Source organism: Emydura macquarii, unplaced genomic scaffold (assembly GCF_026122565.2).
Source record: "Emydura macquarii macquarii isolate MOO-44397 ecotype Brisbane River unplaced genomic scaffold, CSIRO-AGI_Emac_v2 contig_1253, whole genome shotgun sequence".
NCBI lineage: Eukaryota > Metazoa > Chordata > Testudines > Chelidae > Emydura > Emydura macquarii.
This window is the reverse complement of record NW_027131390.1, coordinates 10,561,605-10,574,273: the sequence shown is the minus strand read 5'-3', so window position 1 is coordinate 10,574,273 and position 12,669 is coordinate 10,561,605. Positions and strand designations below refer to the sequence as shown.

The 12,669-nt window shown below is 45.9% G+C and overlaps 1 protein-coding gene across 1 annotated transcript in view; it reads right to left on the bottom strand.

Moving 5' to 3' along the window:
* PASD1 (PAS domain containing repressor 1) overlaps positions 1–12,669 on the bottom strand; it is a 71,075-nt gene that overhangs the window by 2,224 nt on the left and 56,182 nt on the right. The window contains exons 13-20 of the mRNA XM_067548141.1: positions 12,363–12,486; positions 10,449–10,558; positions 9,401–9,487; positions 7,899–8,057; positions 4,433–4,645; positions 3,361–3,569; positions 2,122–2,214; positions 1,060–1,270 (exon numbers count right to left, since the gene is read on the bottom strand). Coding sequence (XP_067404242.1) covers positions 1,060–1,270; positions 2,122–2,214; positions 3,361–3,569; positions 4,433–4,645; positions 7,899–8,057; positions 9,401–9,487; positions 10,449–10,558; positions 12,363–12,486 — 1,206 coding nt within the window. The remainder of the gene's footprint in view (positions 1–1,059; positions 1,271–2,121; positions 2,215–3,360; positions 3,570–4,432; positions 4,646–7,898; positions 8,058–9,400; positions 9,488–10,448; positions 10,559–12,362; positions 12,487–12,669) is intronic.

Sequence of the window (12,669 nt, the reverse complement as noted above, 5' to 3'; positions counted from 1 at the left end):
GAGTGCAATCATGGATGGCTAATACTGAACTCCAGTAGCCTCCACAGAACCTGCACCCTGCACCGTACCCACCCCAGCATCTGCGAGGAGCAATGGCTGGGAAAGCCACATACCAACACACAAAACCCTGCAGCGTGACACACAAATGGGTCATGGAAAATAAATGTGGTCTGTGATTGGGAGTGCAACAAAGAGAAGTGAGCGTGAGGCAGTTGCTGAGAATGTGTGACTTTGGACATGTTACTTGATGGCTCTCTGTCTCAGTTTTGCTGTCTTTACAATGGGGATAAAAATACCTACCTTACATGTGTGCTATGCGGATGAATTAAGGCGTTATCCTTGTAAAGGCACTGTGTCTGTGCCTGTGTTGAATTTGTCTTATTCCACATCTTGATGGTATTATATAATCACTTCTTTTTAAATCAGCCCAGCGGTATAACTAGTTCCAACTGTATCTGATCTCTTCCTATTACATTGCTCCTTTGATGGATTACTCATTAAACTTATGGCTTTAGTAAACCCAGCTTTTGATAGAATGAAAACTATTTTTAATTATTAATTAGCCTCAGTGATTCCTTCCATTAACTGTTTTATCAATTGGGCACGATCCTTGTTCTTGAAAATTAAATCAGTCTTCTCGAAAGGTTTCCTTGGCGAACCAATTAATTATTTGACTCAAGAACAGTGTGTGGCTGGTTTTAAAAAAAACCCAGTCTGCTCAGATATTAGAGGCACGTGAGGGCAGATTTTCAAAAGTGCTTTGTACCCAGCAGCTTACCATTTCCGGACAGATTTTCAAAAAAGCTCCATGCACAGGGTGATGAGCTGCATTTGAAAATCTGGCCACTTATTTTGGTGCCTAAATGAGAGTTTAATTCTTCTGAAAATATGGCCTCAACTGTGCAGAACATTTTTGAAAATGTTGGCCATACAGGACAGGCTGTAGGTGTGTATAGATACAATGGTCACGTGAGTAGATCAGACAGACAGATTCAATTCAGGTCAGAGCCGTTCCTTCTAAACTGTCTGACACTTATAAACCCTGTCCAAGAATACTACCTGCAAGTAGAGATGATGCTGTTGAACCTGCTGTTGCGCTGGCCATTGGTGGAGCTGAACTGGAGGATGTGTCTGGTGGGAAGTGAAATTGGCCTGTGGAATCATCACCGAAGGGGTAAATACGGGAGAAGGAGAAGGAGCCCCGACTGTGCTACATGTAATTGGCTGCATCTGTAATGGGGGAGGAAGTATCTGCTGGTCTGGAACAAATCTGTAAATAGGAAGAAAATAAAACATGAACAGAAGTTAAACAATGAATCAGCATGAAAATAAATGCTGGAGAACTAAGCTGATTAAAACAAACCAAATGCAGTCTGGAAAAATTGCCAGGAAAATGGACTAGACTAGCCCATGTCCTTTATCAGTATAATGAAGAGGAGTTCCATATTGGAAATCCACATGTGAGGACAAGAGTATCTGATCTGGAGAAGCTGAAGGCTTTGCTGGATGGTTGGGTCCCCCCCACTGAAACCATGAGTCTTGTGACTTGGCCAGTTTAAATGACAGATTCATTGATTCCAAGCACAGAAGGGACCATTGTGATCACCTAGTCTGACCTCCCGTGTAGCCCAGGCCAGGGAGTGTCCCCCAAATAATTCCTAGAGCAGAGCTTTTAAAAAAGCCATCCAACCTTGATTTTAAAATGGTCAGTGATGGAGAATCCACCATAAGCCTGGGTGAATTGTTCCAGTGGTTAATTACTCTCACCATTAAAAATGTACACCTTATTTCTGGTCTGAGTTTGTCTAGCTTTCAACTTCCAGCCACTGGAGCAGGTTAGACCTTTCTCTGCTAGACTGGAGAGCTCATTATTAAACATTTGTCCCCCATGTAGACAGAGACAGACTGTAATCAAGCCACCCCTTCACTTTCTCTTTGCTAAGATAAATAGATTGAGCTATAGTTACTTGTCTCTTTACTGTCGATTTTTCTTTTTTGGTACCCAACATTTTTGATCGTTTTCATGAATCTGCAAAGAACACCAGTAAGATCTTGGACAAAAGCCTCTGAACAGAAAGTTCACTGTTGAGATACTGCACAATAGTAACAGAGAAGACTTACTTTGCTTGCTGTCTGCCAGTACTGCTCTGTGATGATTGATTACTCCCATTAGCGCTGGGAATCAAGGCTTGGACAGGCTGATCTAACAACATTCTATGAAAGAACGAAAGCATGGCGCAGTCAGAAAAGGTATTTTTTTCGTTTTATGTTCAGATTCTTCACTGTCAATCTCTAGTAGCCCGTAAAAGCTGCGTGAAAGCACTCAAACCTTCACGAACTCATCCCGGGACCTGAATGCTTGTGTGCAGATAATATAAGGTCACCATTTTATCACCATCTGCTCTAAAGAGATCACAGATCTGAAGGGAAACGTCTCAGTCTTTCAGATGACAAACATTTAGTTGAGCTGATTAACATTATAATGTCCCACCCTCATGAAAATTAAGGATCCTATTCTTTCTTTTGCTTTGGATAAGACCACACATTTAGCTGATATCTCTCCACAGAAGAATTCCAGTGCTTCACAGTATAAAAAGGTAAAGTGTTTGCATGCTATTTTAGAGAGTTTGGCCGGATGGCAAAGGGGCTGTGTTTGAAAAGAGCATAGCATATAATAATTGATGACAATATTAGGGACCAAATTCCATCCTGGATTACAAAGGAATTTATCCCTAACATGTTTAATGAGCTAAAACCTCTTGTAGAGAGAAGGCCTCCAAACATCTTTTTTTTAAAGGGCCTGATCCTGAGAGCCCTTTATACAAACAATGTCTGCTGAGACTTCCCGGGAGTTCTGCATGTGAATGGCTAGCAGAACTGCACTGAAAAGGGCTATCTGCAGGGCATCCATCCTGGCAGGAGAAAGGATATCCTGGAGTTCCCGGGCAACCAAGACAAAACTATGGGACGCGCTAGTTTTGCTTCTTTATTCCCCTGAAACAAAAGCTCAGCTCCCTGTGACCGAAGCCGGGAGAATGATACATACAGTGCCTAAAATGTTGTTACGTTATATGGGAAACATATGGGTACATCAAGGGAAGAAAAGGCTTCAGGCCCGTGGAGTGAAGCTAACAGAATATGCCAAGTGTGCATTAAAAACACGGCTCAATGGATTTCAATATTTACCTCCACAAGAAGGAACTTTCATGCTTCTCACATGCTGGAGATATTAGTGAAGCATTCAGAGCTCCTGACTTGTAGAATGAAAGCCAAGCCTTCACTGCTGCCCCGGCCTAGCGCACAATGAGCTTTTCCTTCCACTCAGACCTCCCCAGAATCCAGCTTTGAGTGCATTCATACCTTAGACTTCTGTCTTGGCTGTAGTCAGACTGTTGCTGCCTTTCGCTCATTTCGGTCGGCATCTGAGCAGAAACAGTGATGGGATGAGTTTGGGAAAACACCACGGGGTTGTTGTAGAGAGGCACTGAAATGCTTGTCTGCGTTGGCAGACATGATTGCTGTGCCTGGTTGCCTCTCATTAAGTGCTGCTGTTGCTGCTGCTGCGGTACCTGAGACGTAAAAAAATTGTCCCTTATTAAGCGGATAAAGCCCACGGTAGAGATCATCTACCTTTAATGTGCAGTTAGAAGGGGCACTTTTTGCTCCCTGAATATAACAGGGGACAGACAGCAGATCTGTTGAGTGCAAACTACATGTCTGCAATGGCTGCCAATAGCTGCCATAGTGCAGTGGCTGGGAGTGCTGGCTACACAAATAAGTTGTCTTGTCAAAATCAGAATATAATAGAAGGGAGAGAGCAGCACAGGTCTGATGGAGGGCAGGAGCCTCTTGTGGGAGAAGGGGATTGAAAAATCTGGAGCCCCCACTAACGGATTCTTGTACTTCCTAAGAATATGCCTTCTTCCCTGAATTATAGCAGTGTAACTCCCAGAGATTTCACTGGGTCTACTCCAGATATACTCTGGTGTAACTGAGAGCAGAATTAGAATCATAGGACCAAACAGCTATCTGGGGTGACTCTAATAACTTCAACAGAATTCCACCAGGAATGATTTTGGTCCCTCAGATCTAACACCTTTAAATCTCTATATACTACAACTAAATGACATCACCTACATTTATCACTTGAAACAAAATACCACCTCCGAGCTGATTAAGTGATGCACTTCACACTGACTGCAGCATGAAACCACAACTCAGCAGGCAAGAGGAGAGTTGTGCTCATTAGTGGGGTAAAGTGGAGGCAGGCACGGGGCCAGGCGCCAGCTTCATCCTTGGTGAACTCCAGCAAAGTCAGGTGGAGTTGCCCTAAGGATGGATCTGGCCCTAAACGAGCTGACATGCAGTAACTACAAGAGCTGTTTATAAAGAACATGCAATTGCTATTGAAGAAAACCGAGAAGTTAACAACCTGGGAGGAAGTGACACAAGGTTCCCTGAGGAATTGACGTGATGACGGTAAGTGTGGGCCACTGTAGTGTTTGGATCCCATAAGGCCTTGCTGCTGAGACTTCTTGGCTGTGGTCTGCCGGGTTGCCCCAGGCTGCTGTGAGTGAGATGGCCTCCTTGGGCTCTGCTGTTGTACGTTGTTAAAGACTAAGGGCATAGGTTGTTGCATTAACATCTGTAAGACAGAGATACAGGAGCTGGTTCAGTAGCTTTTGCATTTCATTTTTTAATGCATCTACCTGACCGCAGCACAGGATGCACGGCGCTAATGCAATCTATAATATTGCTAGTGCAAAACACAGTGTTCCAAGGATCTGCTAAATGGACAAGTTAACGTAAATTCCCTGTATGGAATCCCTATATCCAGTAAAACGAGATTCTTTAGCAAAGGGGCAATGAGACCCAGACAGTGTCACCTCTAGTTTACTAGTTCTAACGATGCAAAGGCTAGACACTGGAATCTGATGGCTTTTGCGAAACAATCGCAACCTGCAGTCCAGATGTTGGTCTACGGGTGCCTATATCACAAAACTCACCACCAGGGACAACAGCCTCAACGGAGAAGAATCAAAGGAAGATGGATACTTATCTAAACCACCATCGCTGGTTGCTGGATCCTGCGTTCTTAACTCACTCAACATTCCCACATGCACTGATTACAGGGCTTTTGTCCCTGCAGCCATTTTCAGTATATAATACCAATATTACTATGGACAAGGCCAGTCTGCAGCAATAAAGTGGCTAATATAGGTAGCTCTTTTTGATATTTTCTCCCTAATGTATTTCTTAAGGAGTAGATCTAATTTGTGTCAATCCTTTCTCAGCTATTCCCCAATCCGATATTTTTGGCACTTTAGTCTGATTGAATTTTTACCAACCCACCAAACTCTTCCCTATATTTGACTCAATCCTTGGTGAAAGTTATCCATTTGGAATGATCGACTGTATTTTTCTTTCTTTCAACCTCTTTGCTACTTTAAACATGAATAGACGTTAGTGAACATCTGATTTAAAACAGCATGCAAATTAAAGTGACACCAACGTTCCTGGATGTGCAGTAAATCTGATCAGATTATAGTTAGTAAAATTCATCTCTCAGTTTGCAACAATGGATTACATTCAGTATATTTGTATATTGTGTTGGAGGCCCAGTACAATTTGAGTTGCTTAACCACTGTCCTACTGACCTAGCATAGCTTCAGTTGATTGCTTTGCTATTCCGACCCCTGTAGCATGACATCTTCCAGTTGGCAGAAACTGAATAGATTTATAACCTTATAGATTTCTCAGTTTCTGCATACCACGGCACAGAATAAGACAAAATACAGATACCGTATGCTTGCAGCTGCACATAGATAACGGTGATGGGAACAAGAAGTTATCCTTGAACGTCTGGGGGTACATTGCCAAGGGGCATACTTTTACTCTGCCCCTCCTATCACCAGATGTTGATTTGACGACCCCAGTTATCATGGTGAGAATGGAATGTAGTTAAGGGTGGAAACCCAATGTAGGTAATTCGCATATATGATAATGAGAGAGAGATAATTAGGAGAAGGTTGTTTATGGAAGGGTATAAGAAGTCACCACTTAGACAAAGGGGGGGCGCTCCATCAACACCTGACTCCGGGGGAGGTGCTGCCGGTTGGACCAGAGGATCCACTGACTCCCTGGTGGGGCCCCTGAAGAAAGCCGTTCATGTATACAGCCTTCTGAGTAACTGCTTAGCTCTCCAGGCTTAGTGAGTATGATATATTGTAGTTAATTTTAAGCTTTGTATCTAACTAGTATATTTATAGAAAACCTTTCACATTAAACCTTACTGATCTGCAAATCGGGCATACCGTGGCTCACTGGTATCCACACTGATCACAAAGTGTCCAGAATCAACATATTGCAGACATTTGGGTAAAAGGAAGAAATGGATGAGACGCTATTGTTCTAGTCACAGCATAATTTGTTCTCATTAGTGACAAACCCAATGCATGGATTAAATACAAAATAATCCGTGCTGTATGTGTGCTCTGATGACACAAAACAATTTTAAACCAGGGTGATTCATTTGTAAGTTCATTAAAAAAAAAAGGGGGGGGATGACAGTATATAGTTTGTGGATACCAAAAAAATTCCTGTGTAAATCATTTCTGGAGAACATTCCAGTTCCAGAATTAGAACATACTCAATTATTCCAATGTTACCAAACTCAGGATATCTGGAAAGCATTTGCTTTCTCACATTGGGCTGTCATTAATTTTAGTGTCGAATCTACTTGTTTCTTTCATGGCTTAATCTAACTGCAGAAGAGTGTTCATTGCCTTCCTTCGTGTCATATTTGACTCAAGCAGGAACTTTTCCTTAATTAAAGGAAAAAAAATTCTAGAAATCAGCATCAATTATGGTGCGCTGGCTTTCACTAGCAGGACATATCCTGCATAATACTACAAACAACATATGTCCTCCAACGCTTTAGGAAGAATTTGGGCTTGCTCTCTAAATCTATCTTGTTCAAACACAACATTCAGAGAGAACAGGCAACTGACCTTTGGCAACCTCATAACATGATGAAACCCTATTATCTGGCTTCCCAAATAACCACTGCAAATAGTCTGTGACCACTCAGAGCCAGTGAACAGCATGACACAGCATTCTTTCATGTCACCCAGAAATTCTTGTAGCAAAGCTAAAAACTAGTCTCTTGTCTTGTGGCAATTTATGTCAGCTAAAGAACCAGGGGATGGTGCAATGCTGTTGAATTGCTTTGTTCAAGTCACTGCAAGATGAGTTTCAGCAAACGATATTTTTATTGCAACTTGTGGATATTTTATGCAGTGGCCTGATGGAACACGAATACTCAAACAGCAAAGCATAACCACTGTAGCACTTCATACTGCAACGAGTCACTAGGGGGAGCTAGAAGGTCATTTTATTCCCGACACTTTAAGAGAAAGTTCCCGAGGGGTAGCCATGTTAGTCTGTATACAGCAAAAACAACGAGAGTCCGGTAGCACTTTAAAGACTAACAAATTTCTGCAGGCATAAGCTCTCGTGGGCTGCAACCCACTTCGTCAGATGCATGAAATAGAGTAGGCGACTTTTTATTGGACTTACCACCTCTTTTGGAATTTTTTGAACTGGCACAATTGCTGCTTTGATATTTAAACAACAGGGAAGCCAGAACCCTGCTACAACAAATACTAAATCTTCCTTTCTTTCAGGAATGACCGCTGTTCAACAGTTCAAGAGTTTAGGAACATGTTGCCAACTTAAACAGTGTTCATTTCTAAATTTTCTACCTTGTGCCTGGAGATAAACGCCCCACTGGGCTCTTTTCCTACCTATCTGGACCCTCCTGACACTTACGATAAAAGTGAATGATACTTCGGGCCCAGGGCGTCAGACACGGGGGGCACTGGAACAGATTCATATACCTGCAGGTTGGAATCTTGCACTAGTTGGAGCTGCTCTTTGATAACATGGAGCTCCTCTTGCTGTGTCTTGATATCAGCTTGCAATATGCGAGTTCTCTCCTCTAGCTCTTCTTTTAGTTGATGCATCATCCCTAGCTGGGCTGGGAAGTGGTACACTGGCTGCGGGGAACGGAAAACACGTCACAGTTAGCACCTTCGTTGTTATTAGCTGCTGCATGAATTAATATTGCTGCTGATTGCAGAAAAGCGAATTCTCTCCTGCAGGACAGACGGCTTCTCAAAATATGGGAAGCTTCCCCCATGAAAAAGAGGACTCTGCTGAAAAATTATATGTTGGGTACGTATTAGCCAACGCACCACTGCATAACTAGAATCTCATGCTGGCGTTACTCTGCTGAGCATAAATGTGGAGTGACCCAGTGGTAAATCAGATTTTGGTGATCTTTCTTTGCTTATACTGAAAATTTCAGGTGAGTTAGGGAGCCGTCTACTCTTCCTATCAATCTTTGTATCCCTAGTGAAGTTTTATTGGTTATTATTACTTTGCTCCATTTCTTCCTTGCAAAAGAGAATGCACAACTCAATTACGGGCTAAATAGCAGGACCTTGCTATGAGCCTTACTTTACTCTAAAAATCATTCTGAATGGGTTACAGGCTCCCAGTAAAGTCAACGGAAATAGTGAGCCCTAAGTAAGAGCTCAGTCACGAGCCACCTTATACACGTGCACAGCTGTAAGATGCCTCCTCACACATCTGTGCAGCTACCCACATCGCCAGCCTGTGTGCAGCGACAGATGAGCCATCACTCCCACTAGCGCACTGGGCTGCGTGCCGCTTTCCAAATAGTGTAGTCTACCACATGCCCCCCTCTGAGACAGGGTCAGAACATACCTGGGATCAGATTGCCAAGCCTTACTAAATAAAATGTCTCGCTCGCCATTACAGGATTTGTCTCGCGTGCCCCTGACGAGAGCTCACCCACCCCTAGGGGTACGCGTACCCCAGTTTCAAAACGACTGCCTAGAGCGAAGGTGGAAACAGGGCCTGGATTGTGACTCTCTGAATCATAATTTGGTCCTTGGGCCGCTCTCGGGGCAGTTCACATTGCCTCTCACTTGGTAAATCCAGGACCTAGTCCTACGTGAGCAAGACAAAAAGAAGGGACTCAAATAGCAAATAATGTCAAATTCTTGTTTCTGACCCAAGTAGCATTTGCTAGCCCTTGTTTCATTCCTATCACAGAGTGCTCAAGAAACATCATCGGAAGGACCTGCCGGTGTCTGCGTCTCTGCTGAGCTGCTTGACTGCACAGACAGTTAAAATAACCTGGGAGAATGCCATTGCTGGAACCAGAACAAAGGTCTCTAGCTCTCAAAGCTGGTGCATTCAGCTAACTCAAGCCAGCTGCGTCTCTCGGGCAATGATTTCAGACCTCTCCTTATGCAATAAGAATATTACAACCTGCTGGCCATGCAAGGGCTAACGTGATTTCAACACCTACCATCACAGTTTGCTGCGAGGGAATTGTGGGCTGGGCCATATGATGCTGAGTGAGATGTTCAGCAGGTGCCTGAGGAGTTACTATCCCCTGGAAAAGAGAACAATGGTTCGTGTTAGACCATGGCGCACCTAATGTGAGAGCCAAGAGGGTTACACAGTGCCAGATCTACTCCAGGACAGATCTACCCCCGGGAGTAAATGTGTTACACCGAGGGACTCCTGTTATCAAAACATCAGCGCTGACTAGATACAAGGAAAGAAATTCTCACGTGGCCATATGGACATGCCCATTCTATCTTGCTAAATTCCTGGCATTGCAGAGATCTTTTACTTCCTTGGTGTGCCACGTTTGACCTCTGAGAGACGGCGCCGAGGCGGGCTGGAATAACTGACAGCTTTGCCAATGGAAACAGGTGACTCCAGTTCACCTGGGGACAGAGAGATCCCTCGTGTAACTCCACTGGGGTCAGCAGAGTTGGAAGGATGAATCTGGCCACTTTCACTTACTTTTGGCTTCCACTCAGTCTTCCACTTTGCTCATTGCAAATCTTTATTTCAAAACTCCCCTTCCAGATCAAACCCTCTTCGCCCGCACTGCGGCTTTGCGTGGGTCTGGAGAAGCAAAATCAACGCCAGGCTACCAGAGGCCAGGGTGTAAGCCTGCAGTGCCACCTCTTCCCCCAGTGCTCGGCCAGTCTACGGCCTGGAATAGCAGGCACGGCGTCCCCCACAACCTGTGCCTGGGATACGATAGCTACCTGAGCTACCCGGGCGTCAGCCAAAGGGCCAGCCTACGTGGAGCAGTCGGGCAGACCGCCCCTCTGTGCGCCACGACCCTGTGCTCTGCTGCTCTGCTGTCAGTCGTCACAAGCACTGCGGTGGGGGCCGTGCGCTAGCCCGGGTGCCATTTCTTATTAGAGTCATGAGGCCAAAAAGGAAGCACCAGACCAGCTAGTCTGACCCCCTGCGTATCACAGGCCACCAGCACTGCCCAGCACCCGCACACTACGCCGCCCCCCGCCGTCTAAGCGCAGGAAAGGGTTATCTACCTGCACGCTCCCACTTGAGGCCAGCCTCAGCGACGCCTTCTCCTGCTGCCCCATTGGCAGCGGCTGCCTGGTGGGGGTGCCGGCCTCCGTCTGCCGCATGGACGATGTGGCTGCAAGAGAGAAGTTCCCTTTCGATGAAGTAAACGGCCATCAGATGCGCCTGCCTGCCCTGCCCAGCCCCCTCCCATCCTAACTAACCCCTGCACATGTAGACACCCGGAGGAGTGGAGGTGTGGGAGCACCAGCCACTACCAAGCGCCCCGAGCCGCTGCCGGAGCTCACAAAAAGATCTGCTACCGCGACTACCTGAACTGGGCGAAGAACGCGAGCAGGTAGCAGTTCATGACCACACATTGCCCATGAGTCACACCACGCTGAACTGCTTCCCAGACCTGCCTGCCCATTTCCTGCCCTTCTCTCTCTACACCGTGTGGCCCTTTTCTGAGTCTAATCCCCTATTTCAACCGCCGCTCCGTGGCGTTTCTCCAGCGTCAGCTTCACCACACAAGCATGAAGCCTGACCGTCTCTGCACTGAAACCCACTCGGAATATTCCACGGCACGAATACGGCCCCTGGGCTCGCGTTCAATACCGCGGTGTATCCCTATGAGTCCTCGTCCTTACACCAAATGTGAGCAGGTGACATCTCAGCCACGCCGCCCTGCATGTCAGGAGGCCAGTCTCCTCAGCACTTATTCTCCTCCATTCAAGAAGGGAGGGGCCAGCTTTTAAATTTCTGACCAGGTTAGATTTGCACATGTGGCCTCTGAAGCACTTAATCCCCAAAGAGTCCACCCAGCAATAACGATGACCTGAGCAGAGGCAGACAGACAGTTTCTACTGAAATGGATAAAACTGAGGCATATTTTAAGGGCATTCGCAGAAAGGCCACATTAAACTCCAGTACCTTGTTACTTCAGCTGTAGTCCGATTCTCAGCAGGAAGGCTAGACAGCTTACATGTTCCCCTCCTAAACGTCTCACCATTGTTACCCCCGGGGCAGCAATAGCAGTGGGGGTGCTAAGTGCTGCCAGGGCTTTAACCCCAGTGTGGTCTACGCCCGCCCCGAGCAGAGGTAAATGACGCAGCTGTTGAAATCCCAGCACTGGTCTATCCTGGAGCATGTGCAGTGGCTCGTGCCTCAAGGAGCTGCACCAGTAGGGAATTTCAGGGGCAGCTCTCTAGTGTCGACACCGTCTAGGCTGGCCCTGCCCACCTCCCTGCTCATGTAATCGTCATCTCTTCTGACTCTCCACACAATCCGGCCACGCTTGATCGCAGTGCCGCCTTCTTTGCGGCTCACACAGCCTTCCCCTATCTCTGGGCTCACTGGCTCTCATCCCGTTTCCCATCACAGCCTCAACCCCACCTGCCTGGTGCCAGGCTGGCGTGTATTTCCAATGCACCTGCCGCTAAAGCATCTAGGCGGAGAAAGGAGGATCACCAAGAAGGCCTAAACTTTCCGCTTCCTCTCTTGCTTAACCCCTATCACAGGCACTGGCCTCTGAGGCTTTGTCTTCATTTCTTAAAAAGGTGGTTTTACAGAGAGAGAACCAACGTGTGTTAGTGATCCCACTGTAAATTCCCAGGGGAGACGCGGTTCCTCTGCGACTCAGTTGCTGGGAAAGGCCTGTGTCAGGAGGTGGGTCTAGGATTCAGAGGCCAGGTGTGGTCTCATCCCGGTGGCCGGTGATCCTCAAAGATGTCAAAGGGGTCTATTCTGGGTTCAGACAGGTGTGACAGATATAAAATAGCCAACTGGCCGACTGTCCCCTCACATGGTTTTTTAGGTCTGTCAGTATATTTTAAAACTTCCAACTGAGCTTTGAAGTTAGAGATATTTTAAGTTGCTCCATGCTTTTGCCAATACATTAGTATTGCACCTCGTCTTTACTGAGATACTAGGACACGTACATGCCGAGTCGGAGAGTGCTGTGTGCGAAGATCGCCGGGAGCTAGGAGACGATACAGACACTCTTTCCCTGCTGGTTTCTTGGTTGTTTCCACACTGCCTGATGTCTGCGTAACTATTGTGACTCTGCAGTGAACAAAACACAGACAGCGACATCCTTAGAAGCACAAAGAAACATCCGATTGAACCCCCTTGAATCTTGATCCTTGCTCTTTTTCAGACAAACATGGCATTTGTTTCTTAAAGGGCTACAACTGCAGCTAAAATATTAATTTTGGTGATTGGGAACAACCAACAGTTTGCCCAGAG